The sequence below is a fragment of the Ictalurus furcatus genome, chromosome 1 (genome assembly GCF_023375685.1).
Source record: "Ictalurus furcatus strain D&B chromosome 1, Billie_1.0, whole genome shotgun sequence".
NCBI lineage: Eukaryota > Metazoa > Chordata > Actinopteri > Siluriformes > Ictaluridae > Ictalurus > Ictalurus furcatus.
In genome coordinates this window covers 7,488,095-7,515,810 of record NC_071255.1, presented here as the reverse complement: position 1 = coordinate 7,515,810, position 27,716 = coordinate 7,488,095, and the positions used below count along the sequence as shown (strand labels likewise).

The 27,716-nt window shown below is 40.4% G+C and overlaps 2 protein-coding genes and 1 long non-coding RNA gene across 11 annotated transcripts in view; 2 read left to right on the top strand and 1 right to left on the bottom strand.

Moving 5' to 3' along the window:
- The window catches only part of spaca6 (sperm acrosome associated 6), a 49,732-nt gene extending 46,639 nt beyond the window's left edge, over positions 1 to 3,093 (top strand). For all 4 annotated transcript variants that reach the window (XM_053622897.1, XM_053622888.1, XM_053622906.1 and 1 more), the window contains 2 exons: positions 301 to 484; positions 2,208 to 3,093. In XM_053622897.1, coding sequence (XP_053478872.1) covers positions 301 to 484; positions 2,208 to 2,391 — 368 coding nt within the window. In that variant the 3' untranslated portion in view covers positions 2,392 to 3,093. The remainder of the gene's footprint in view (positions 1 to 300; positions 485 to 2,207) is intronic.
- A 9,296-nt stretch (positions 3,094 to 12,389) lies between these two features.
- Positions 12,390 to 17,215, bottom strand: LOC128606572 (uncharacterized). Of its 5 annotated transcripts, XR_008385704.1 has the most exons (8): positions 16,266 to 17,145; positions 15,479 to 15,550; positions 15,285 to 15,325; positions 14,941 to 15,040; positions 14,091 to 14,835; positions 13,499 to 13,924; positions 13,062 to 13,279; positions 12,390 to 12,960 (listed from the first exon to the last, which is right to left on the bottom strand). XR_008385704.1 is itself a non-coding variant. In XM_053622833.1 (7 exons), the coding sequence occupies exons 2-7, from the start codon at positions 15,515 to 15,517 to the stop codon at positions 13,203 to 13,205; spliced, it is 1,428 nt and encodes a 475-aa protein (XP_053478808.1). In that variant the 5' UTR covers positions 15,518 to 15,531; positions 17,195 to 17,215; the 3' UTR covers positions 13,001 to 13,202. The 5 variants fall into 5 exon arrangements, 4 of the variants coding, with proteins under 4 accessions (XP_053478808.1, XP_053478816.1, XP_053478799.1 ...); XM_053622833.1 differs by lacking the exons at positions 12,390 to 12,960; positions 16,266 to 17,145 and adding an exon at positions 17,195 to 17,215 and having other exon boundaries at positions 13,001 to 13,279; positions 15,479 to 15,531; XM_053622841.1 differs by lacking the exon at positions 12,390 to 12,960 and having other exon boundaries at positions 13,001 to 13,267; positions 16,266 to 17,148.
- Positions 17,216 to 21,366: 4,151 nt separating this feature from the next.
- Positions 21,367 to 26,764, top strand: LOC128606600 (uncharacterized). 2 transcript variants are annotated; one of them, XR_008385710.1, is made up of 7 exons: positions 21,367 to 21,757; positions 22,017 to 22,126; positions 22,268 to 22,348; positions 22,546 to 22,758; positions 22,891 to 23,093; positions 24,088 to 24,339; positions 24,520 to 26,764. It is a non-coding gene; the product is annotated as an uncharacterized LOC128606600 (long non-coding RNA). The 2 variants fall into 2 exon arrangements; XR_008385709.1 differs by having other exon boundaries at positions 21,368 to 21,757; positions 22,268 to 22,758.
- The last annotated feature ends 952 nt before the right edge of the window (positions 26,765 to 27,716 follow it).

The window sequence follows — 27,716 nt, the reverse complement described above, 5'->3', positions numbered from 1 at the left end:
CACTTACAGTTCTCTCATTCATTGCTCAGCAGCACTAATTTGAACATACAGTAATTAAGTTTGGACACATGAGTACCAAACTAAGGACTTAAGATATTTATGATATTTACTATGTCATATAGGAAAAGTAATACTACTAAACTCATGGTTAACAAGTTTTTGCAAGTTTTGAAGTTATGTCCAACATAGTTCAGTTGTTTCTGTGGATTGCTATTTGAATGAGTGACCACATAAACTTTTACTCCAAATTAAAATTTACTCCAGCTCATATCTATCTCTTGTGTTCTCTTTCTCTCCCAGTTGTTCCTAATGAGGTAGTTGGTCATGCAGAACTGCAGGATGTGTTTGATAAGGCTCTCCTACCTGCTGGAAAGTTTCAAATATTGCCCTCTATACCTCCATTTTCACTGCTGAGGCTGCCTAGTCCAGAACTTCTCACCGTCTGTCTGACATCACTGCTTTTGCTGCTCTTCCTCACTCTAGGGTAATGCTAAGTCTAGCTATATCAGTGTGTTTGCCAGATTTGAACAGTGTGTACAGTAGTGTGACAGTGTGCTAAGAAAAGGAATTCTGAATAGTTATACCAAAGTGCAGCACAAGTCCTTATAGACAATAATCACCTCCCTTTTCAACTCTTGCTATGTTCTAAGTTATAATTAGTTGCATATTAGCTTAGCTGCATCAATTTCAAACCTTTTCTGGATCATTCATTTGACATTTAGTACCTTTCATGTTCTTGAATTTATTTATCATTGTGTATTAGGGATGTCACGAGAACCGATACTTCGGTACCAAGTCGGTACCAACATTCTTAAAACGTGGCAGTACTTGTTTTTCTGCATTTCCGTTGGTACCGATTGTACCGAAAATACAGAAAGTACAGAGGTTGCGATTCTTCCGGACCTGATGGGGGCAGCAAATACGTGCAAGTGTTTTAGTCGGTCCACAAGTGGTGAAGAAGAAGAAGAGGAATGCCTACAAGCACACGGGAAAAACTACAAAAGATTAGCTTAGCTTAACAAGTTTAGCTTCGCCCCGACTTGTTGTGAGGAAAAGAGAGCAAAGCTAGTATTGGTTTCCGGTGTGCTATCGTTCATTTCAAACAAAGCGAGGAAACACCTGGAATTTGGCAAAGCACCTGAAAGACGGTCCTATATTATGTTTGTTTGAGGCAGCTGGCATTGTGGCCGTGAAACCAGCTAACGTTATGCTCCATGTAATGTTAGCGATAGCCAGTTATTTGTTAACAATGCTAACGCATTGCAGTGTTATAAACTACCTCCTAATGGGCCTCCATTCATCACAATTCAGCCCGTGTCTTGTCAGCTAAATGTAGCCTAATGTCACTAATAATTATTCACATGTTCATGCTTTTAATAAATCTTTTTGGTCTGCCACCATATCAGTGAATTTAAACTAATGCTTGCATTCAGAGTATAAGTTGTGTGTGTGCGTTTAGGAGTGCACGTCCACTCATTATCAGACAGTTTTTGATAGCTAAAATACCCCCCCCCCCCTCCCTCCCTCCCTCCCTCCCTCCCTCTCTCTCTCTCTCTCTCTCTCTCTCTCTCTCTCTCTCTCTCTCTCTCTCTCTGTCTCTCTTTGCCAGTATCAGCCAGAGAAGGATGTCCTCCAGGAGAGTTTTTTTATTATTATTTTTAATTCTATACCACACCGTGGTATCGACTTTGGTATCGAGTATCATGTACTTTTGGTGGTATCGATACTGACTACTAGATTTTTGGTATCGTGACATCCCTATTGTGTATATTATAATATAATAGTGATTTAGTTGTACTACTAAACTATCTATCTATATACTATTAAAATGAAAGTTTCATACATGTCTGCCCCTTGTATACAGTAAGATGTTTCAGTGTGCATCTAATTTATGTAATGGATATGCACACTTAATGTAGTGTTTACTTATGAGACATCTTTGTATCCACAAATGTATTCTTTCCTGCAGTATATTATTACTTTTTTCTGTGTTGCCTTCTTGCTAAAGATTTATATTCCTAATCAGGAAAAATAAAGTGAGGCAGCAGCCTAGTGTTTGAAGATGTCACACCTCAGCTATCACATACTTTTCTCTATATATACACCTATTAGTGTTGTATTCATGTATAATATTTGAAGTGAATACTTGTCAGTGATGACTACACTAAACTGCTATGACAAACAAATCTGTCTCTCCTTCTCCTAAGGTTGCTGTACTGGTGGTCTTCTAAGAAAATGGACAGTGAACCAGATCAAACACCTGAACCACACTGGAATAGACATGCATTTCAAATCATAGAACTAGAAGAAGTTACAGAAAATACTATTGAAATGGCCTGTAATAGTTTTAGTTCACCACTAGAGGATGTTAAAACCACGTGCCTAATGTAGGATTGGCTTCTGACATATCTGATAATAATCTGAATCTAAATTTAGTGACAAATTAATCTTCTTATCTAATGTGTACCATTTTGCAAAATGAGCCACATTAAATCCAAAGAGTTTTTCATTACCTTTATTTGCGAGTGAAATTACCTACAGTGCACTCTCAGGAAAAAAAGTTCCTTGTCCTCAGGTGGTACTTTCATCTTTTGTACCTTTTATCTTTTAATATGTAATATGTGTCCATGAAATCCAGTGAAGCTGGTTGAGATCTACTATATCAAACTTTTATTCATATATCAATATAGCAAACATTTATTCATATATAGAAAACTCTGTAGAACTGTGCTAATTTTTTTTTTTTTAAATCTTCCTTTTTTGCTTGTGAACCTATATGAATGTGATTTCTAGAAACCCAGAGAAGCTGAATAAATGAAATTTGTGTCAGTGATAACCAGTTTGGTTGATTTTATAGTAATCCTTGTGATGCTAAACTTAGTCTGATATTACTCATAACATAGGCATGCCCCTTTAGAGTGGGATTGGTACATTAGTTTGGTTCACTGCATCTTAATGCCCATAGCAACACAACAGAAACATTCCTGTTATGCCAGCTAAACAGCATATAAAATTATACAAGAGAGAGAAATATGCAAGAGAATGAATACTCTTATGTCTTTCTTGGCTGTAGGTACAGTGGATGAGAACAATCATAAAAATCTACAGTATGCATTTGTATTAATCCTAATCCTAGACAAAAGTAATAATGATTAATTAATAAATGAAATAAATTGTATATAAAATAAATATAAGGAAGTGAAATATAGAAAATTAGTTAAATAAGGTAAATCATAATGAAATTAAATGAAATCCAATTCAATCCAATTTCTCTCATCAAATTCTGAAAGATTTTTCATGAGAGCAGGATGATAAAAACATCCATCAACCTATCGATGCCTATTTATCAGCCTATCAGCCTGATAAATACATTGATGAATATAAAAACCACAGAGAGGTGAAGTGAATAACATTGATTAACTTGTTACAGTGCCATATGTCAAGGGGTGGGGTATATTAGGCAGCAAGAGAACAGTCAGTTCTCTTGTGTTGGAATGTGTTGGAAGCAGGAAAAACCGATAAGCATACGAATATGAGCGACTTTGACATCAGAAGGTGGCCTGATCTGATGAATCATGCTTTCTTTTACATCATGTGGATGGTTGGGTGCATATGCGTCACTTACAGATGTGACCATAAAAAATGCATGTTTTTTTCATTCAGGATCAGGAAGCCTATCATGCAGGACTAGTCAGACCAGTTTCTTAGAATGAAATACATTTGTTACACTTCTACCAAATTTCACATGGACTCAAGTGCTCCTGCATTTGGACCTCAGTGCCAAACTGAAACTTTAAATATAAATTTATATATATATATATATATATATATATATATATATATATATATATATATATATTATATATATATATATTATATATATATATAATTGTTATTATTATTAATAATTAAAAAAAAACATATACAAACAAGTTATATACAAAATTATACAACCACCTTCAGGAAAGTATTAAGAAGCATTCAACAAACATTTGTATGTAAAACCAGACAACCAGAGGAAGAAGAGAGAATAATCATGTACATAAATATGAAGAGAATAATAATAATAATAATAATAATAATATAGGACAAAGGTAAAGGATTAAATACCATACAATTCCTATAAGGAGGCAATGCCAGCAAGAGATAGATAATTAAAGATAAATGAAAGAAAACTGGTTAACCCTAATCAACAGAGTCATTACAAAAAAAAAAATTTTAAAAATCTTATAGTTTCAGAAATCTATAACAGTTTTTATTACTAGTTAAACAAAAAGACCTGAGCAGTGAGTCTACCGCAATCAAAAAATGTGAAAGAGTAGGAAATGAGCCCATAAATTTTTGTTTATGGATAAAGAATTTGCCAAACAAAATAAAAAAGTTGAAAATATATTCTGTGCCAGGAGTGCTCCTTCTCTTACATGGCTGTAATTAATTATCATAAATATCATCATGTAGGGCGTATGGTGGCTTAATGGTTGGGGGTTCAGCGAAGTTTTCCAACATATTCTAGCCTTTTACTTTGACTTTTTTTGATGAATCAAAAAAGCCGAGATGTCTGCAGATCATCTGATGAATACAATCAAGGCGCATGCTTTTATACAATACTAAAACAATGATCTCATTAGGTGGGGTTTTCCAGTCTTTTCTTTTAGTCACTCTTCTGACGTCTGTTTCTTCCTTCATATCTTAACTATAATTGTGGCACGAGTTCAGCCAGCTTATTTTTTTTTAAAAAAAGGTTTTTATTTTACTGATTAACACCATAGATTTCAACAATATATCTTAAGAAATCACAAATGTCAGATTGGCAAAAAGACACAGACTTAAGGGATACAGAGTACAGATTCAATGTCCCTTAACAGGTACAGAGGGTGAGGTTTCACTGAGAAATAACAGACCAAGCCTAGAAGAAAAGGAAGCACTTTCTAAGTGAGGAATGTGTCCTCAGTGATTTTTCACAAGTTAGAGTCACATCAGCTTGTCCTACTTTGATTTTAGTTTCTTTGATTCTTTGTACTGCCAGGGGTGGGCAATCTTATCTGGAAAGGGCTGGTGTGGGTGCAGGCTTTAATTCCAACCAAGCAGAAGCCACACCTGAATCCTTTGAAAGCCAAGATCAACTGATTAAAGAGGTGGAATCAGGTGTCCCTTTCCCTTTCCGGATAAGATTGCCCACCCCTGGATTACTCTCATATCTTAGTCATTGGTCAAACATGACTGGATCTCACTTTAATTTCTTATACCTGAAAAATATACTACAGTATTAGCTTCACTATTGTTATAATTAGTTACATCACTTTCATTATTTTAACATTGCTGTTTGCTAATTCCTCTCTCAGGTGAGGTGGCTGGTCACCTGTATGCATGTCTTCTTCTCACACAGAACAGTTATCATATTGGCACATGACAGTAAAATTACATTGTAGTGATTGTTTGAAAATGTATATGTATTGCATAATAAATAAGTATATTGCACATGGTGTTGGTATTGCATGTGAGTGTAAAGTTAAAAATTGAGTATAAATTTAGGTTTATAGGAAGGTGTGTATAGTCTTTGTAGCTGCCAGGAAAAAAACTGTTTTGGTGTCTGGAATTCTTGTCCTGATTAGTCTGTAGCACCTGCCAGAAGGTAAGAGTCTGAACAGGCTATGTGCAGCGTGTGAGAGGTCCCTACGATTCTTCCAGCCTGTTTCCTGACACAGGATGTGTACAGGTCCTGGAGGGAGAACAGCTTGATCCTGATGATGCACTTTGCTGACCTTACTACCCTTTGAAGTCTATGTTTGTTCAGTTGGGTGGCAGAGCTGAACCAGACGTTAACTGTTGAACACAGTATGGAGTTGTAGCCCTGTGGAATTGGCACAGCAGCTCCTTAGGCAGATTGTGCTTCCTCAGTTGGAGGAGAAAGGACATCCTCATGCTTTATTGGTGATGGAGGCAATGTTCCTCTCCTACTTCAAGTCCTTGCAGATGGTAGTGCCTAGGAACTTGAAGGATTCAGTGCTGGACACAGTGCAGCCGTGGCAGAGGAGTAAGTTCTTTTTTATAGTCCGCTGTCATCTCCACTGTCTTGCTGGTGTTTAGTTCCAGGTGTTTGTGTCTGAACCATAGGGACAGCTGGTCCACTTCCTGCCTGTATGCGTACTCATCGCCATCCCAAATGAGGATGATGACTGTGTTGTCATTGGCAAATTTCAGGATATTGACAGATTAGTCCCCAGAAGTGCAATCACTTGTGTAGTTGTAGAAAAGCAGGGGGGAGCACATGCACTCCTGGGTGCTAAGGGTGCAGGTGCTGTATGTGATTCCCCCCAGTTTCACCTGCTGCTCTCTGTTGGTGAGGAAGTTTGTGATCCAGTTGCAGGTGGGTGTTAGAAGGGAGAGCTGGCTGAGTTGTGAAGGAATGATTGTATTACATGCTGAGCTGAAGTCCAGGAAAAGGATTCATGCATAGGTCCCTGGGTAGTCGAGGTGCTCCAGAATGTGGTCCAAGACAATGCTGACTGCATCTTCCACAGACCTATTTGAACTGAAGGCAAACTGGAAGGGATACAGCAGTGAGCCTGTGATGTCCTTCAGGTATGATAGCACCAGCCTCTCAAAACACTTCATTTACATTTACATGGGGGTTGAGTCATGTTTTGTGGTCAGTGAGAACATTTTTCCAATGTTTTGCTCTTACAGTCTTTTGCTGGGCAAGACAGGATATTAACTAGATGATTAACAGAGCCCACGATTAAGAGAGCTGTTGGTCTTTGTCACACAATCTGCTCAGTATTATGTTTGTTTCAGCTTGTCTGTCCTTTCTTCCTGAACAATCTGGTACAGAATCAATTTGTTTTATATGTCCCCAAACACACATTTTGACTAGCCCATGTAGTACACTTACATAATAGTCTGTAGACTCACCCACAGCTTGAGCATGCTATCTGAACTGATATCTTTCAGAAACAGTTCTGTAAGGCTTGTACACTTCTGTCATATGTATCAGCAGAAAGATATAGGATATTGTGGATTCACTGACCTTCAGCAAAAGGTAGTGAATTCCTCTCAGCAGCAAAGTCATAGCCTTCGATAATATCTTGATACTTTGATACACATGCTTAACAAGTTATTCATATTATTGAACACAACACTGACATTAATGAGCAAATCACTCTGTCTCTGTTTGAAAATAAAGCCCTCCCAAATAGCATGAAGACATGGGCCAAGCTTGGCCAATCTATGATAGTGTCTGCTGAGAATAGTCATCGTCCAACCGTAATTGGGCTGAATGTTGGTTACACTTTGCAACTGGAGTTTTGTCAAAAGGAACTCGCGCCAGTTCTCAAATGTGCTGACATGGCCCAGGTGTGCATTTATAACTGAAACCACGGTTAACAGGGCCACACATAAAATTTAGGACCATGGCTTTGACACAAGTAACATTCCAAGCTCCAACACAACCAAAGCAATTTAACATTCTACATAATTACATATTATTAAATAAATTTGTAGTGTAATGTGAAACCACATAACAATAAAATTAACATCATAATCAAATGCAAAAATAATGCATTTTATCATTATTATAGATTATCTAAAGGTTTATTTAATTGTCTCTCATAACATCATTTGTGACTGGTTTGATAATGTGTGCTTATTTGGCATGAAAAATTGACTATTGATGCAGAAGGCTTCACCATTGCTAGTTCTTCATTTTCAGGTGGATAAAGCTGTTTCGTAACTTGTAAAAGTTCAATTATGGTTATGTCACCTGATTTAAAGTTAAAGTAACTTTGAACCATTCTAAAAAGTTTAAACTAGTGGGCAGATTAATAAAAAAGTTTAAATTCAAAGGTACACTCTTAAAAAATACTGGGTTATTAAAAAAATTATGGCTGTGTTAGTGAAATTGGGTCACATTTATGGGTTATTTTGTTGCCTGTTGGGTTGTTTCAAATAACCCTGCGCTGCTAGATTTACAGTGCAGACCTGAAAGGAAGCATGCACTACATGTAACACCTTTTTGTGCTTTCTATCTATAACTGAGAACTTCATGAGGTAAACCACAAACAGCTGAGGTCTAATCGGGTATTCCTGCTTTCAATGTAACAAGTTTGCTGGCTGCAATATTAATCATCTTTTGGCCCAGCACATAATGTACACAGTTTTAGCACATACTTTTAGTGTGCTGAAGCTGAATGTTATTACTGAGTTCAAGCAAATGAAATATTCTGCTAATCTGGGTATTTGTTAGGTCCTGCTTCTGAAATGAACTGGAGTTCTTTTTTTTCCCTCTGCAATTAACACCAGATGCATCAATATTTTTTAACATTTTCTCAACGTCATCTAGGAGCACCACAGTCTTTTTCTGGAGCTTTACCCAGAGAGGTATCTAAAACCAAAACACCACTTCATGATCCATTATGCTGTTGTCATCAGGAAGTTGGGGCCTGTGATTCATGTGATTTTAGGCATGGCTTTTTTTAAAAACTGAGCCATGTTACATGTAACGTTCACAGCATCTGTAAATCAATGGCCTACAGGCATCAGATGCTGCTACAACCTCATCTGAGGTAATACTATATATTCACCATCAAATTAGAAGTGCTGGATACACACATCTTCTGGGCTCTATTGAGGGTTATGATAGCATTAAGCACAGATTTGAAGCAACAGATTTTTGCTGCAGTTCCTTCTTGGGTAAGCTGGAAGGGCACTGAATATAAGCCTAGAATGACACTTCTAGTCTCTCATTCTTGTGATGGTGAGCCTCAGTTTGCTGTGACAGGGCATTGTATCCATAGAGTCCTCCATCAAACAGATTGTAAGGATGTAAATCCGAGGAGGATTTGAAAGACACTTTTTTGCTTGCTGTCTGTCTCCTGCATCTAAGCTTGGTGTAGTTGATGTGAACTCCCTGGATGACCACCACCCTCTCCAGGTCATACAAAGAGGGTGATAATAACTGCTATGTTTCCCTCTGTGACAGACTATTTAAAATCATTTTTCTCTTGCATTGTAGTCTTTTTATGTGGTTTTGTGTTCTTGGATAAAAATCATTTCAGTTTTTGACTGTTTGTCATATAGTCCATACTGTCCTCTGTTGCACATATTGAGACTCTGCCTGTATTCTGAACTAAACAAAAATGTAGAAATACTCAAAATTTGTTTTAGTCGCCTAATTAACATAAAATAATATCATACTAAATGCACAGCCAGTACCTTTGATCTGATGCTAGGACTGTTAAATATTAGATCTCATACATCTAAGGTACTTATTGTAAATGAAATTATTATTGATCAGGAGTTTAATGTACTGTGTTTAACAGGAACTTGGATTAAATAAAATGAGTATGTAGCATTAAATGAAGCTAGTCCACCCAGATACAGTTATAAACATCACCCATGTCTAACTGTCAGAAGAGGAGTTGAGCTGTATGTTGGTAAAGATTGGTAAAAAATGATTCTTTGGTGAAATTGAGATGCCATGTAAATCAATGGTAACCTGTGACTAGTCAAAATTGCATTGTAGATATATTGCCCTGGAATTTTGACTAGTCCCAGTGTCATACATATTACATACATTATCTAGTACAGTGGTTTTCAAAGTGGGGGCTGCCAGGGGGCGCCCAGGGTGCCTCAACAATTTGGTCGGAGCCACCAAGCCCATCCCTCCCACTAGTATATTTTCTCTTTCTCACTCTCAGAATTATAAAATAAAATTCCATTGCAAATATGTTGAAAGGGTGTCTTTATTAGTCAGCATTTATGAAATTGAAGGCATTTTAGACGTTTTAGACTAAAATGCAAGCAATATAAAAATAATTTATGTATTACAAATTCTGAATAAATTATTGTCACTTGGGGTTATTTTGTATTGTAATAGGAGCTCATTTGCTGACTTAGTAATATACTTATACGCTAATTACTGCAGATTAATTAATAATTTACAGTTTTGGGTCTTGGAGAATCCATTATGGCTTTGCCTTTTTCTATTTAAATAATTTTAATTTCACCCCAGATATGAGTAGCATACTGTACATTTTGAATGTGCTACTTCAGGCAACTTCTGACAAAGCACTTTTTTTGTAACCTGATTTTTAAAATATAGTTTATTACAAATTTCTGATTTCAGTGCCCATTTAACATAACTCACCATCATAACTCCACTATAACAGGAACAACTATACACCTCCTCATTTGTGAAGCTATCCAATCAGCCAATCATGTGCCAGAAGCACAATGAATAAAATCATGCAGATAGAGGTCAAGAGCTTCAGTTAATGTTCACATCAAACACCAGAATGGGGAAAAAGTGTGATCTCTGTGACATTAAATGTTGCATGGCTGTTGGTGTCAGATGTGCAACCCAAACTCAATGGAAAAAACAACAGGACCTTCTGACGCAAACAATGAGAACAAGACAGGATGGGTGGGATGCATTCCTCAGAGGAGTAAAATACTCTATTTGTCATAATCCACCCACAATGAATGGACATATGTTTTCTTTTTCACCAATTCTATCCATTCATAAAGAGCTGCTTTAACAGTAATGGGGTGAGCTGTAAGTGTAAAACACATTAATAAACAAAAAACACAACAGCAAATCATGAAACAGAAAGTCAAAATCAATACCACACCAGTAAATTCATAAACTAAACAGCAGAACCAAAAACACAACAGCAAATGTGAAAACACAGCAAAATCAGAAATATCATTATTATAGTTTTTCTCAATTGCTTCAACATACATGAACATGCACCATTTTCCTAGAACCTACAACACAATCCCAAAACACCTCACATCTGCTTCCATCCCTCAAGCAAATATTAAATCCAAAACCATACACTTTTGAATTTAAACTAAACTTTGGCACACACACACACACACACACACACACACACACACACACACACACACACACAAACTGGCTAATGATGGTAAATATGGAACTTTTCAACATCTTACTACAGCCCTCAAAATACAATGTGGAATTATACAGGTAAACTAAATGCTGCAAAACCAAGTTTCACTTTTTTATTTCCTCAAATTTACACTATACAAAAAGTACCATTGCACAACAAATATACATGTAAATATAACCCACAAAAAATAAAATAAATAGAATACATTTTAAAGGGATGAAATATACCTTGGTGGCTGTCAATATACAGTATTTGTTTTGCAAACTGATTTTAAAGTATGCATATTTACAATTTGGCATGCATACTTAAAATTCTAGTATGCATACTTATTTTTTTAAGTATGCATTTAAGTATGAATTGTGGTCCCTTTTGCAGAGTTTCATGGTTCCTCCTGGGCCTGTGTGGGTTTCCTACAGGTTCTCCAGTTTTCTCCCACCTCTTGAAAACATGTCACTTAATGGTTTAGCTAAAAGTCTGACCTGTGAGACTACCGTGACTCTGACCAGGACAAATATGTAGATGATTGAATGAATTGTTTGCAAATTGTTTGAATAAATTGTTTTTGAGCCTAGCAATGCGCTGCAGTGGTCTGACACAACAGCCCCTCATGTTTTTAGCCTCTTGGAGGGGGGAAAGAAGCGACCGTGTCCCCCCCTCCCCCCCTCCCACACACAGAGTGTGAAATTTAGGATTTTCCTTGATTATAATCAGATTCAGATCCAAAGTAACTAGTACATTGAGTAGTCTTCTCATCATATACTTTATTACTCTAACTCAAGTAATTATTTTTATTTTCACTTTCCACCACTAAGTCTTTACTGAACTGAACCTTCAACTGAACAGTTACTCTATGAGGGTTTAGTGCTACCGAAAAGTTTTCAAAAACAAGAGACTGATAGAAAATTCAGAGACTCTATTTGCAGACCTCCATAAGGATGGCAGCACCAGCAACCTGATTTTTTACATGAATAAACCCCATGCATGGCACAGGGTCATAATTTCAAACCTTCCCTCTGCTGAAAGAAAAGGCATCTGTGGGGGTTTCCAGCTAAAAATAAAAAAATGAGGAAGATACAACTATCAGCATCAACATATAGATGGATAAACTGTAAATAAAAACAGAATGCAATGATTTGCAAATCTCATAAACCCATATTTTATTCACAATAGAACGTAGAACACATATCACATGTTTAAACTGAGGAAATGTACCATTTTAAGGGAAAAAATAGGTAATTTTCAATTTGATGGCAGCAACACATCTCAAAAAAGATTATTTCAATTATTTTATTTTAACATTGCTGAAGTACAAAAAGTTGTTGAAGTTTCAGTAAGGCAAGCCTCCTGTTTGTCTCTTACCCTGTTCATATCACACCTCCACTATCCACAGTCTCGTCCTGACTGTTACTGGGTGACTTCTTCATGAAAAATTACAACTGCAAATTACACCTGAAATTACAAGTGGAATAAGCAACCACAACTGTTTTTTTTTTATTTTTTATTAAAGCATATAATTTCTGTTCAGCAGATTACATTCATTGTAATTATCCATGTTATTGTATTGAAATAATTGCATTTTATATGAAAGGGCTCAGGAAGGGAGGTGGATATCAGCTAGGATGGCAGATAGAAACAGACAGAAGCTCATTGAGACATAAGAAGGGAGTGTTGGTCAGAGAGAAACAAAAAACAAAGACTCTTTTTTAAAAAAAGAAACCTTGTCCTCATAAAACCTTTTCCAGTAAAACAACTAACTGCGCATGCTCCACAAATTTAAGATAACATATAGATTTGAATAATTAATTGTGGCCAAAGAAGACTGGTCTTTTTTTAATGAGAAAAGGTAAAACCCCACCTAAGATGAGTTTGCTGTGGAGAAAGGTATAAAAAGGGCTGTGTGTGGTTGCATAATTTAGACTTTCTGCAGACTGTCTCACTTTATTGTTTCAATAAAGTTTAATTACTTTTGACATCTACAAACCCTCTATCTCTGAAGCTTTTTGTTAGGCTGGAAAGATTATTTCCCACGACAGTCCTCTTGGGGAGGCTACAATTTGGATACAAGAAAGAACAGTGTAAAAAGATAATGAATGGATGGTTCATTTATTTACAATGATTTAATACGTCAGAATAATTTCAACATAGTACTGCTTTGTATCCAGCTGATATTGCTGCAGCTTCTTCAGCGTTGTAAGTTTCAGATGAACTGAGGCTCATCAAGGCGACTTCTGCTTCCAGAAGAACCCATTTCCATGCCAGTCAGAGAAAGTCTACGCTTGCCATCACTCTCTAGCTTTTGGTGAGACTGGTCAAAGATGCCATCTTCTTCATCAGAGAATCTGTTTGGCAAAGAGCTGGCAGATCCTCTTGGGGAGGTTACAATATGGATACAAGAGAGAACAGTGTGAAAAGATCATCAATGGATGGTTGATTTATTTGCCATGATTTAATACCTCAAAATAATTTCAACATAAATATAACAGAGGTATAGCAACACAAAATATTTCTGACTGACAAATTAATAATGTTTAAAAGGTTATAAACATGTTAAATCTTAGCTATGTATCCTAAGAAGATTCTCTTACCTGGCTGATCACTAGAAGGTGAAGGGACAGGGCTAGCACATTCCTGGTGTCCAATCAGCTCAAGGCTTTGGGAAGTTATGTCAGAAGGAGTGTTTTCCTCAGAAGGAGCAGCCATGATTTGCTCAAGCTCAACATCTGATTTAGCCACAAGTCCTTCTTCTGCTACTTCATCAGATCTTGACATGTGGTCAACATTTTCTGTTGCAGAAGTAGCAGTGAGCTCAAGAACGCTTGTATCCGAATCAGAGTCAGATTTGATTCTTGAAGTCAGAGGGTCATCAAGGTGGCTCATGCTTCCAGAATCAGCCAAGATGCCCTCAACCTCATCTTTGGCCTTAACTTCAGGTCCAAAAGACTGGTCAAATACTGTGGAGAACGGGACTTTGGTAGATCTTCTTGGGGAGTCAGCTCTCTCTTTCACAATGTCTGCAATTTGGGCAAAAAATTGTATTTAGCTATGACTAATGTGATTTGCATTCATCACAATGGTAGTACAATGCAATGCTTTCTATAAGTAATAATACATCATTCATTTAAAAAATCTTATCTCACTATGAATATATGGCTATGTAACATAAGAAGATTCATTTACCTAATGTCTCACTTTCCTGAGTTGTGACGCTAGACTCATCATCACTTCCTCTTGGCTCATGGACTGGACTCTGGTTGAAATCTGAGTCAGTGCTGGGAAGCATACTATCAAACACTGTATCAAACTCATGACTATAAAGAGAATCAATCATGCTAGGATCCCTTTCAGTGCAAACATCTGGTTTCAGTTGAGCAGTCAAGGAATCAAGCATGCCTTCAAAGACACTGTCCACTATTTCTGTTACAGAATTGCATGCCGTGGGTGAGACTGTCTGAAATTTGTGTGACTGGCTTCTAAAAGTTTTTTTCACATGTTCTCTAACTTCTATCAGTGCATAACCAAGCACAGATGCCACACCATCACTGAAGCCAGGCATGAAATCATTGTTGCTCGATTGTTGTTCCTGGGAGATGTTCGTCTTATCTTCTGCTGTATCGAAACTCACAGCATGCTGTTTCTCGTGAACCTGGGACACTGCTTTTGCTAGTATATCATCAATCTCACCCACAATGCGCAGAGCGAGCTGATTCTTGAACGACGTAGAGGTTATACAATCCAGGACAGCATCAGTAATGTTGGTTCTTAATTGAGGTTCTACCTCAATTGTAGCCTCAAGAGAGTTACTCTTTACCTCTGTAGTACCTGTAAGTTCCTGAGGATTGCTGGTTGTTTTGCTTAACTTTTCCCCACACACCGGTGCTCTGAATGGGGGAAGACCAATCGGATCCATTCTGGGCGTTCTATGCTGTGGCATACACAAAAAAAAAATAAACATATTTTTAAAAATCTAAATATACCTAATAATATATAATGAGCGTCAACTAATAAAATCCTTTAATTATCTGTTTACCAGAACTTCCTCAGGTCGTGCAGTTTGCTGCAAGAAATCTTGGTTTGTAGGCCTGTTACTCGATTCTGGAGGGATCGTCATCGCTGCTTCTTCTCTTGTTCTTTAAGAAACAAACACATTCCGTTAAATTAAAACACACTTCTGATAAAAGTCTTTCCACACATTTTAACATTTTACTTTTTAAACATTTCACTTCTGTTCTCAGATCGTTTCCTATCAAAAGGTCAAAGAGTTTAATAACTCTACACTGGCATTCTCTGCTTCTCAGACTCAGCTTTCTGTTAGAAATGAAACACACTCATCATACTAATTGTCCTGTGTGTGAACAGGTGTAATGACTGTACCTGGACACTATGTCCATTTTACTACTCCTTAATCCCAGCATCTGTAAAAAAAAAAAAAAAAAAAAAAAAAAAAAAAGGAAAAAAAAGGAAAAAAAAGAACAACATGAACAAATTCTATTCTAACACTGATTGCTATGCAGTCATGCATTTCAAATACTAAAGGTGTATGGATGGTTAAAAAAAACCTTTCTCACAGCTTGATGCTGAGGTGTCTTTTTGTGATTCCTCCTCATCTTTGAAAATCGTTCTGTCGTGCAGAAACAAGTCTGTGAGTAGAATCACATCACACCGATGTAAAGCAAAATAAACGGACTTAAACAAATTCAGTTGCTATTTAAAGACATGTAAGAGATTTTGTTTGAATTTCGGTTAATCATACAAGTAAATGAGCATCGTTATCTAACCTTTCTTTTAGAGGTTCTTGTTTTCCTACAAATATCTTTACTGGTTCAGCTTTATTACTGATGGAACTCATGGAATATTATCTTTAGTAATTAAAAAGATAGCCATGTTCCCATTGAGTGAAACAGCTGACATTACCATATAATAAAATTAATAATTTGTGGATCAGATTTCACTGCCATGGCTCAGTACACTCAGTTAAAAGCACACCAATAAAAAGAAACAGAAAAAAAATGGAGCTCTGTAGTATCAGGTCTTCTGCATTTGTCCTGTCTTTTATCTGTGGTTTTGCCTTTTAATGTTTTTATTTCTTGTTTTTACATTATTTTAATTTTCTCTTTTTATCTCATTTTATTTCTCTTTTATGTCACACTTTAGATTTAGCCAAGATGATGTACAGTACTTTGCTTGACACTCATTGTCTATTAAATCTGAGATATATACAGTATATAAATACATTTGACTTGACTAACTTATCAAAAGGTAGATTTTTTAATTTTTTTTTTTTTTTTTGCATTATTACAGAAAGACAGGTGTACAAGAAGCTTAGTTAAAGTGAAGATATTAGTAGAGCCATACCTCTCAGGGATCTGTCTGTAGAAACCAAAGACCAGCTGAGTGGAATGTTTTATTGCTGGCTGAGCCATGACGTCACAGTGTTGTCAAGGTTACAGAATTAGAATAAACCGAATAAAGTGAAAAATCTTGTCTGAGGTGCGTGTAGGGACGTAACCGTGTTCATAAAACTCACTCAAAATCTGGAGACGGATTTCTAAATCCTACAAATCACCTGATCATGAACAACACGGAGTCGGAGTGTAAATGATGATGTAATTATAGATCCTAACGTGATCCTGATGGGTTAATCTTATTTCCCACCGTGACCAATGACTTATAGAGGATTTCCAAGTGAACTTAAAGTCCAGACCATGCTCAAACGGTGAAAGTTACTATTGATGTTCAGGTTCCACTTATTAACTTTATTCTATAACGTGATGAGCTTTCTCTATGTGAATCAGGCAGAGAAACCTCTCCACAAAACTACAGCACAAACATGGCTTCCCTTTCAAAGGAAACTTCAACGTTGCATTTAGCATAACATTATGGGAACGCCTTGCGCGCGTGACCGGTATCTGAAGCTTGTGTAAAATCATGCCTCTACTTATAGGCCTGACATGATCAGGTGACGTTGCAATTAAGCGCGTCGCAGGATATATATAGCTCCTGTGAACCACACCGACAGCCTTATTATCTTCAGCGAGACTGCATGTCTGTTGTTTGTGTGACAAAAACGCTTCATTTCTACTCGGTATTTTCTCAAAATCTCTTAACTTTTCTATCCTTCTTTAGAGGAAAAGAGGGGTAAGTAATGAGCGAGAAAGAATTTAGGAAGTGTGTTACGGCTTGCTCCCGTTTCAGCACGGGGAAAAGTGTACATTTTCTGGGTGGAGTGTTAGCGGTGTAGTATGCGATGGCAGCCTCGAGAGGCTGCGCATGGTAACGCCTACATTAAGCAGCTCGGCTCGCGACTCGCGCTCTTCAAGAAAAAAACGAAAGAAGCCGAAGCGAGTCGGGTTTCAGAGCCTCGCGGATCTGGGCCGGCCGCTGCCGAGGTAGCCAGCCGTCTCAGGTTCGGGGCGGAAGAGGAGCCGGACACGAGCGCTGCTCTATCTCTTGCTCTGTCTTCCGGGTTCGGCTCTCCGCTGGATTTTGGAGCTCGCGTCACGATTCCTCCTTCCGCTATGGAAAGCCAAAAGGTAATAATTCCTCTCTGACTCCGAGGAGTTAGAAGGATGTGTTAAAAACTGAGAGCAGCGTATAAAGAGCTGCTTGAAGTGATTGCCCAGTGAAAGTAAATCCCTCACACTGCAGAAACTCCCCTGTCTTCCAGAAGTGCATAACAAAATCTCAGGCTTCTTGGGGAAAACCACACATAAGCCATATTCATAACCCCACGATGTTGGATTATTCGGCCATTGTGGGAATGAACGGCATGGCTATTTAGCTATGCCCGAAGTGGAGGAGGCGCTTGCGAGCTACCTCTCTCCACCGACTGCAGGTAATTACGGGGGCCAGCTTGCATCCAAGCCATGTAAGGCCACTGTGGCATTGGAGGGCAAGCCTATGCAGTAGTAGTCTTGCTTGTGGGTCACTACAGGCAATGACAGGGTTGCAGGACTACCAAGCAGACCTGCTGAGTGAGCTCGACATATGGCGGCATTCAAAAAAGCCAGTTCCTTCCCTGTTGTCTTGAGCTCACCTGCGCGTCCACGAGTGGAGCCTGGGCCAGCACTAGTGTGAGGGAGACCCCAGAAGGTGAGTATGGCAGCCCGCCAACCCCCACAGACAGCCAGGGGATCTGATCTGAAAATGGTCATAAAGGCCAAGCAGGCAAAGGAGAGCGGTCCTGAGGGGCCATGGAGGGACATGAGGTCGTTAGGGCAGGTAGCCCCCAGTGCTACTGTAGGGCCTCCCCTAGCCAAGGTGGTACCCAAGTTTTCAGTGTTCTCTGGTCAGCGAGCCATCACAGGGCAACGAAAATCTGATGCTTTCCCTCCAATAGAATGTGGAATAGTTAACATCACTAAAAGAGCATTGGGCAGCGTGCAAACTACTGCCAAATGTGTCTCCATGGGTTCTGTCTACCGTAGAAAGGGTTACCGGATCCAGTTCATAGCTCGACATCCCCCCCCCCCCCATTCACAGGTGTGCTCACCACAGCAGTCAGCACAGATCAGAGCCCAACGTTAGCACAGGAAGTAAGTTCCCTTTTGGACAGTGGGGCCATAGAACATGTACTATGTTCCCAAAGGGAGGGAGGTTTACAGACATTATTTCCTGTTCCGCAAAAAAGTGGGAGTATGCGGCCAACTTTAGATCTGCGTCATGTGAACCGTACTCTTCGGACATACAGGTTCAGAGGCTGACGCTCAAACTTATCGTGCCACAGATTCAGTTCGAGAACTGGTTTGTGGTGATAGATCTAAAAGGTGCATATTTCCACATAGGAATATTGTTAGCTTTATCCCCTCGCACCTTCACAAAGTGCATGGATGTCACTCTGGCTCCATTGGGACTCCAGGGCATCTGTGTACCAAACTACCTGGACGACTGGTTAATTCTCGCACGATCCAGGGAACTGGCAGTTCAACATCGAGATGTTGTTCTCCCCCACATGAAGAGCTTGGGGCTCAGGTTGAATCTCAGAAAAGTATGCTTTCCCCGGTGCAGTGGACAACTTTTCTAGGGATTATAGGATTCTACTACGATGAGGGCGTTTCTACCCCAACATGCGTAGTGTCAATCCTATCAACATTGAGCAAGATAAAGCTGGATCTTGGGAGACTTTTGGGGTGGAGTCCACACATGTGGCCGAGGTCACATCTGTATGCTGCTCCCCCCATCGCTCTGCTCCCACAAGCTCTAGTGAGAGTTCGCCAAGACAGTCTGCTAGTAGCACCTTTTTGGCCAGCTCAAACATGGTTCTGAGAGATAATATCCCTGCGAGATGGCACTTCTTGGGAGATTCCCGTCCGCAGAGATCCACTGTAGACCCAGTAAACTGTGCAATAGCTACAGTCCTGGAGCTCCTACAAGAACATTTCTCAGCGGAGTGGGCTCCTTCTACAATCAGGGTTACGCGGCCGCCATTTTGGCCAGCCATGCCCCTGTTGATGGAGCCTCTGTGGGGCAACATCCTCTAACGTCGAAGTTCATGCGTGGTGTCAGACGGCTGAGGTCCATCTGCAGGCCGTGCATACCTTCCTGGGACCTTCTGTGGTCCTGGAAGGTCTGTCGGGTGCCCTATTTAAGCCCCTAGAGTGGATCTACTGTCTCAAGCCGGAGGGCTGATTTATCACCCTCGGCCAGAACTACGGAAACTGTGGGTCTGGCCCCTGAGGGGCACTAGCTCATAGATTCTGGTCTCACAACTGAGATTGTAGAAACCATGTTAAATGCTAGAGCACCATCCACAAGGAAATTGTATGCACTCAAGTGGCAGCTTTTTGTCTTGTGGTGTGAGGAAAGTCAGCTAGACCCAGTGAACTGTGCAATAGCTACAGTCCTGGAGTTCTTACAGAACATTTCTCAGCGGAGTGGGCTCCTTCTACAATCAGGGTTACTTGGCTGCCATTTCGGCCAGCCATGCCCCTGTTGATGGAGCTTCTGTGGGGCAACATCCTCTAACTTCGAGGTTCATGTGTGGTGTCAGACGGCTGAGGCCCATCTGCAGGCCGCGCATACCTTCCTGGGACCTTCTGTGGTCCTGGAAGGTCTGTCAGGTGCCCCATTTGAGCCCTTGGGGACTATGGAAACTGTGGGTCTGGCCCCTGAGAGGCACCAACTCATAGATTCTGGTCGCACAACTGAGGTGGTAGAGAACATGTTAAACGCTAGAGCACCATCCACAAGGAAATTGTATGCGCTCAAGTGGCGGCTTTTGTCTTGTGGTGTGAGGAACGTCAGCTAGACCCAGTGAACTGCACAATAGCTACAGTCCTGGAGTTCTTAGAAGAACGTTTCTCAGCAGGGTGGCTCCTTCTACAGTCAGGGTTACAGGGCCGCCGTTTCGGCCAGCCATACCCCTGTTGATTGATACTCTGTGGGGCAACATCCTCTAACATCGAGGTTCATGCGTGGTGTCAGACAGCTGAGGCCCATCTGCAGGCCATGCATACCTTCCTGGGACCTTGCTGTGGTCTCGGAAGGTCTGTCAGGGGCCCCATTTGAGCCCTTAGAGTCAGCCTCTGAGAAGCTTCTGACCCTAAAGCTAGCTCTTTTACTGGCCCTGACATCTCTCAAGCAAGTGGGAGGTCTACAAGCTCTCTCTGTTGCCCCTTCCTGCCTTGACTTTACCCCTGGATTAGCCAAGGCCTTCCTGTATCCTAGGCCAGATTATATTCCTAAAGTGCCTACTTCGGCTGCCCACCCTGTGGTGTTGCAGGCTTTCTGCCCTCCTCTGTTCCTCACACCGGAACAAGAGAGGATGCACCTGTTGTGTCCAGTAAGGACTCTCTCTGTACTTACGTCCACTGCTCTGGCCAGTGGCATAAGTCGGAGCAGCTACTGGTCTGCTTTGGCAGCGACAGGAAAAGTGATGCTGTGTCAAAGCAGCACATCTCTCCTCGGATAGTGGAAGCAATCTCTAGGGCTTACGACACGCGGTCTCGCCACGCCTCTGGGCATAAGAGCTCATTCCACTAGGGCGGTTGCCTCCTCGCAGGCTTTCTCCAAAGGGGTATCCTTGCAGGATGTGTGTGCGGCTGCAGGGTTGTCTACGCCACACACTTTCATTCGTTATTACAGCCTGGATATTCATTCCACACCGGGCTCGAGTGTCTTGCAGTGACCCTCGGCCTTGGGTATTTTTGCACAGGCTGTACCCTCGGTATGACGGAGTGGGTATTCCCATTCCCATACTGTTATGCTAAATGCATCGTTGAAGTTCCCTTTGAAAGGGAACGTCGGGGTTACGCATGTAACCCTGTTCCCTGAGAAGGGAACGAGACGACGCATAGCACTGTCATACCAGGGCAGGCCTGTGAATTGCGTCTTCGCTTCATATAATGGAGGCTGGCGGCGTGGTTCACAGGTGCCATATATATATATATATCATGCGACGCGCTTAATTGACACGTCACCTGGTCATGGCAGGCCTATAAGTAGAGGCATGATTTTACACAAGCTTCAGATACCGGTCACGCGCGCAAGGCGTTCCCATACTGTTATGCTAAATGCAACGTCTCGTTCCCTTCTCAGGGAACAGGGTTACATGCGTAACCCCGACGTTCTGTTATAGTATGGAAAGCCAATTGGTAAATAGTCTGCTTATTTTGTTTCTTTCCTTACATTGTATGAAATCTATTTCATGTTCAGATGAACATTTCCATATAAGTATAAAGGCAAGAAAAGCTGGAGGTGTCAGTAAGTAGCGATGTTGGGTACAAGTGAAGTGGCTGGGCATGCGCGTACACGCACACACACGCACACACACTCTCCACGATGCTGTGAGAAGTGTGGGAGAGAAGCTGGCTCTTGGGTTTGCTTGGTAGATTTCACGTCATCCAGTGGTAAATGTCATCGTTCATGACAATATTTTGGTTAAATACCACTTCTGGATGTATGTTTTCTTGGTTTATGGCAACAAAGTATCATATTAAGAGAGTTATATCACGTGTAATGTCTGCGATGGTATGATGCTACACCATCTGGTTCAAGGCTGTTTATTTATTTATTCTTTCCTTTGCTAGTTCACGATGTTATACACTTCAACTTAAATGGTTTCCTGAGTGTCTTATGTGATTTGTCATTTTCTGTGGTTTTATACAGTGTACATCTAAAATGTTGGGAGTTTCAACTCTTGGGGATTGAAGGTGTCGTGCGGTGCAGGAGCTCATAATTTTGAGAGTGTTATTTCATTTTTATTTCTTTCAAACGATGTAAGTGGGCAATATGAAGAATGTATTCATTGGTTTTCTTTTTCTTTAAAAAATGAATTAGTCCCATTGCCGTAGTGTCAGATGTAACTTGTAGAAATGTTTTGGTCTTTGCATAGTTTAAAATGTGATTTCCACATCAAGGTTCGACATGAGATATATCTAACTGATGACATACCCGTGAACCAGCCATACAGGAGAATTCCCCCTAACCAGTATCAGGAGGTCAGAGAGCACATTGCTAGGTTGTTGAAGGGTGTTATTCAGTAGAGTGTCAGTGCTTATGCCTCTCCAATGGTCCTAGTGCGCAATGCTGATGGCACACTAAGGTTATGTGTGGATTACAGGAATCTCAATGCCAAAACAAGGCGTGATGCATTTCCTTTACCCAGAATTGACGAGAGTTTTGATGCTCTTAGCAGATTCCCTCTCATTCTCTATCGCTCTTTGGAACTGCCAATCTGCCGTCAACAAGGCAGATTTCATTCCTGCCTTTGCAACCCACTCCAACCTCGGTGTGCTGGCTCTGACTGAGACCTGGATCCATACTGAGAACACTGCCACACCCGCTGCCCTAGCCTCCAACTTCAACTTCTCCTATACCTCGTGTCCCAACAGACGAGGGGATGGTACAGGTTTGCTTCTCTCCAAAACATGGAAATTTACATGTCTTTCTCCACCTTGCTCCTACACTTCCTTTGAATTTCATGCTGTTACAGTTATTGACCCTGCCAAAATGGACTTTCTTGTTGTTTATCGTCCTCCAGGTCAACTGGGGAAGTTCAGCGATGAGTTTGACATGCTACTGTCCACCATGGAACTCCTCTTGTAGTAATGAGTGACTTCAGCATTCAACTAGACAAGCCACAAGCAGCCGACTTTCTTGCTCTCCTTCCCACATTTGACCTCAAGCTGTACACCACACCAGCACCTCACAAAGCTGGCAAACAGCTCGACCTCATCCTCACACGTAACTGCACCACACACAATCTTCTCATTACTCCACTTCACACCTTTGACCATTTCTTTATCCGGTTTTCTATTTCTCTCCCCTCACCCTCCTACTGTCTCCACCCTCTATCTCCTTTCGTTGCAATCTTCGCTCCCTTTCCCCCTCACACTTCTCCTCCGTTGTCACAACCTTACTTCCCTCTGATAGCCACCTCTCCTCACTGGACTTAAACACCGTAACTGGCATGCTATGTTGCACTCTAACATCTTCTCTTGACAGCATCTGCCCCCTAACCTCCAGACCTGCTCGCACATCAGCCTCTAGCCCTTGGCTCTCAGAAGCTATGCGTAACAACCGGGCCAAACTAAGAGTATCTGAAAAGAAATGGTGTAAAACGAACGATCTGACTGACCTATTCGATTACCAAGCACTTCTCTCCTCTTTTTCCAATAGCATCTCCACTGCTAAAGTCACATACTACCAAGAGAAGATTGGCAGCTCTCCCAACACCTGTACTCTCTTCAAAACCTTTTCTTCTCTTCTGTCCCTCTCCTCCCCTTCCCCTACCTCTCTCACTGCAGATGACTTTGCCACTTTCTTTTCTAACAAGGTTACATCGATCAGGAACCAGTTCTCAACCCCAGACATGCATAGACCGTCTCCTCCTCCATGTAACTCCCAACTGGCCTCCTTCTCTCCGCTCTCAGAGACTGATGTCTCAAAACTCCTCTCCAGCCATCCCACAACCTGTCCTCTTGACCCTAACCCTTCTCACCTTCTTCAATCCATGTCTCCCACACTATTACCTGCACTCACACACATCTTTAAGACATCCCTCTCTACTGGCACATACCCTACCTAATTTAAGCAGGCCGGGGTTACCCCACTACTTTAAAAAATGCCACTTAACCCTGCTGTGGTTGACAATTACAGACCTGTTTCCCTCCTCCCTTTTCTTTCCAAAACCCTTGAAAGAGCTGTGTTTAATCAACTCTCCAATTTTCTCACACAGAACAACCTCCTGGACATCAAGCAGTCTGCCTTCAATAGCAATCACTCCACGGAGACTGCTCTGCTTTCCATCACTGAAGCCTTATGACTAGCAAGAGCAATCCCTAGATCATCTGTCCTCATCCTACTCGACCTCTCTGCTGCTTTCGACACTGTGAATCATCAGATCCTCCTGTCAACTCACTCTAGCCTGGGCATCACCAGAATGGCTCTGTGCTGGATTGAATCCTATCTCTCAGACAGATCCTTCAAGGTATTGTGGAGGGGAGGTATTTCTGAAACTCAGCAACTCACAACTGGGGTTCCTCAGGGGTCAGTTCTGGGTCCACTGCTCTTTTCTATTTACACTACATCTCTGGGGCAGGTGATTGAGTCTCATGGCTTCTCATACCATTGCTATGCTGTTGACACCCAGCTCTATTTGTCCTTCCAGCCTGACGATCCATCCATCTCTGCATGAATCTCTGCTTGCCTGTCAGACATCTCGGTCTGGATGAGGGATCACCACCTTAAGCTCAACCTGGCAAAATCTGAGCTTCTTGTCATCCCAGCCTGCCCCTCAATCAACCACAACCCCACTGTACGGCTTGGCTCAACCACACTCAAGCCAACCAGGTTAGCCAGGAACCTTGGGGTGATTCTTGATGACAGCTTGACCTTTACAGACCACATCTCAACAACTGCATGGTCCTGTAGGTTCATCCTGTACAACATCAAGAAAATCAGACCCTACCTCACCGAACAGGCTACACAGCTATTAGTCCAACCTCTTGTTATCTCAAAACTGGACTACTGCAAGTCACTACTCTTGGGCATCCCAGCCAGCTCCATCAAACCCCTTCAGATGATTCAGAATGCAGCAGCACACCTCGTCTTCAGCCAGCCGAAGAGAACCCATGTCACACCCCTACACGTACAAGACCTTGTCTGGAACAGCACCCTCCTACCTCAACACTCTCCTGAAGGCTTATGTTCCCTCAAGCAATCTGTGATCAATCAACGACCGATGCTTAGTAGTATGTACTCAGCTTGGCTCAAGGTCCCTTACAAGAACCTACAAACTAACTGGTCCTCAGTGGTGGAATGAACTTCCAACCTCAATCCAGACCGCAGAATCTGTCATCATCTTCAAGAAACAGCTAAGAACACCTAACCAACCCCTAAAAACAAATTACTCTGGCACTTACACCTCTACTCTGCGCACTTTGCTTCTTCTGGAACTCAATTAATGGATCTTGTATGGTAGCATTACTTGTATTGTTCTCTGCTTGATATCGCTTTGCTTGTATTTTCTCATTTGTAAGTCGCTTTGGATAAAACTGTCTGCTAAATGAATAAATGTAAATGTAAATGTTATTTTTTTTTGTACTCCTCTCCTGGGGTACAAAAAGCTCCACAGGCTCTGTCAGCACTTTACAGACCATGGTTTCAGCAGTCAGCAGTCAAAACCAGTAGATGTCAAGAAAATCTTACAGAAACAGCTGGTCTTTATTTGGGGTTAATCAGAATACTTTCATTGATATCAGCTATATGATATTCAGAGTTTGTAGTATCATGCTACATTTACTTCGCTACATTTACTTTAACTTTTTGAAAAAAATGTACTTTTGTTTAACTGGCCAGATTTATACTTACTCTTAAGTAATTTTTTTCGGTGGCCTTCTTCTGTTACTGTTAAATGTTAATGGATATATGTAGTTTTAAAAAATAATCGTTTATCGTTCATGTATAATGAGGTTGCGGGTCTAATAATGAGGTTTGCGGACGCAAAAAACCCTCACTTTTTTCACGGGCTAAGTCCTGGAAGATAATGGCCAAAGGGGGGGTGGGTGTCCTGCCTCCATCGACAGGCTTGCTTCATTCCCCTCTTTGGCCATTATCTTCCAGGTCTTAGCCCACGAAAAATGATGTCAAGACACACACACACACACACACACACACACACACACACACACTCTCCTGTCCATAGTCTGTTCTTTTGTTCGCTGTTGTCTTGTTTAAATGCAGACACTGCCGAGTTTGTGTTAAAAATTACAGTCAACTGTTGGGAAGATGTTTGTTTTTTGGGGTGTGTGTGCGAGATTTTGTGTTGAAAATGACAGGTTATGTGTTATTGTACACATCACAGGACGGGGATATTGAACCCAGGTTTAATAGCATATAAACAGAACAGACAGACTTTCAAGGAGCGGTGTGAATTACAGTTCTCCATGTAATCTGAGATTCAGGATATTCCCTTCATTGGAATCAGATTGGAAGTAGCTAGTAACTTGCTATTTGAGTAGTCTTTTCATCTGATAATTTATTACTCTTACTCAAGTAATTATTAAAATTATTATTTTTACTGTTACATAAATAATTATTTTTTATGAGTATTTTTACTTGCTGACTAAAATATTTGTCTACTCTGCCCACCTCTTATGATAATTCTTTTTATCAACTGTGATTGGTTCATTCTGAACACAGCCACATCCCCAATTATAAAACGGTGTGCGTACTTATGCAACAAGGATATTGTAACTTTTTTTATTCCACTGTTTGTCCCTAAAATGTTTCTGATTTCTGTTTTTTCACTTAATTTCTATACACTGTAATTTCACATTGAAGGTGGGAAATGTTTTGATATTATTTAACGTCGTGGTTTAATTTTTTTTCATCATAAAAACTTCTAATTTTAACAGTGGTGTGTAGACCTTTTATATCCAATGTAGTTCTGGCTGTGGCATGAATGCAAGTTGCATATTTTCTGACATTTAGGACAGTGTTACCATCTGTCTAATATATAAGACCACACGGGTTGACATCAGTCACTTGTAGCTTGTTTGTGTTGTGGTGGTTTCTGTTTATGATACTGACTAAAATATATATTTAGACAACTACAAAGGCTGTAAAACTGGTAGCACTATAATAAACTTATATTTTGTGGGGAATTAACAATGAGTGCAGAAGATATCAGACAGTAGACATTATCTTTGCTACCAGCCCAGTTCTTCTCGGAGAGTCCTGGATTTAATAGATATTACCCTATGTTTTCAAGTATGGTTGGAGAGTATGATGCAAACATTTTCCTTTTTATTTAAATAACTAATCTTCCTCAATTAACCAATTACAGATATGCAGCCCAAACCCAATGGAAAAATCACCAGGACCTTCTGACGTAAGCAGTGAGAATAAGACAGGATGGGTGGGATGCATTTGTCAGAGTATTAAAATAGTCTATTTGTCAGAATCCGCCCACAATGACTGGACAGATGTTTTCCTTTTGACTAATTCCATGCTTTCATTAAGCATGGCTTTAACTGTAATGGTGTGGTCTATAAGTGCAAAACACATTAATAAACGAACAGGAAATTCATAAACACAACAAGAAATCTGAAAATGGAACAGCAAAACCAAAACCACACCAGCAAATACAGAAACCTAACAAAAAAACTCAAAACACAAGAGCAAATTCAGGAACACCACAGCAAAATCAGAAATATCCATCCATCCATTTTCTATGCTGCTTATGCCACAGGGTCCCCAGGAGCCTATCCCTATCCCTTACATCCCAAAAGCAAACATTAAACCCAAAATAATGAACTTAATAATTAACACACCAGCACACTGACTTGCTAATGAGGGTAAATA

Excerpts from the sequence above, each read along its gene's own strand:
- LOC128606572 (XM_053622833.1), bottom strand. The coding sequence starts at position 15,517 with ATGAGGAGGAATCACAAAAAGACACCTCAGCATCAAGCT. Across the intron at positions 15,326-15,478 it reads AGACACCTCAGCATCAAGCT|ATGCTGGGATTAAGGAGTAG; the intron begins GTGAGAAAGGTT and ends TTTTTTTTACAG. Across the intron at positions 13,280-13,498 it reads ACCTTCTAGTGATCAGCCAG|AGGATCTGCCAGCTCTTTGC; the intron begins GTAAGAGAATCT and ends AACCTCCCCAAG.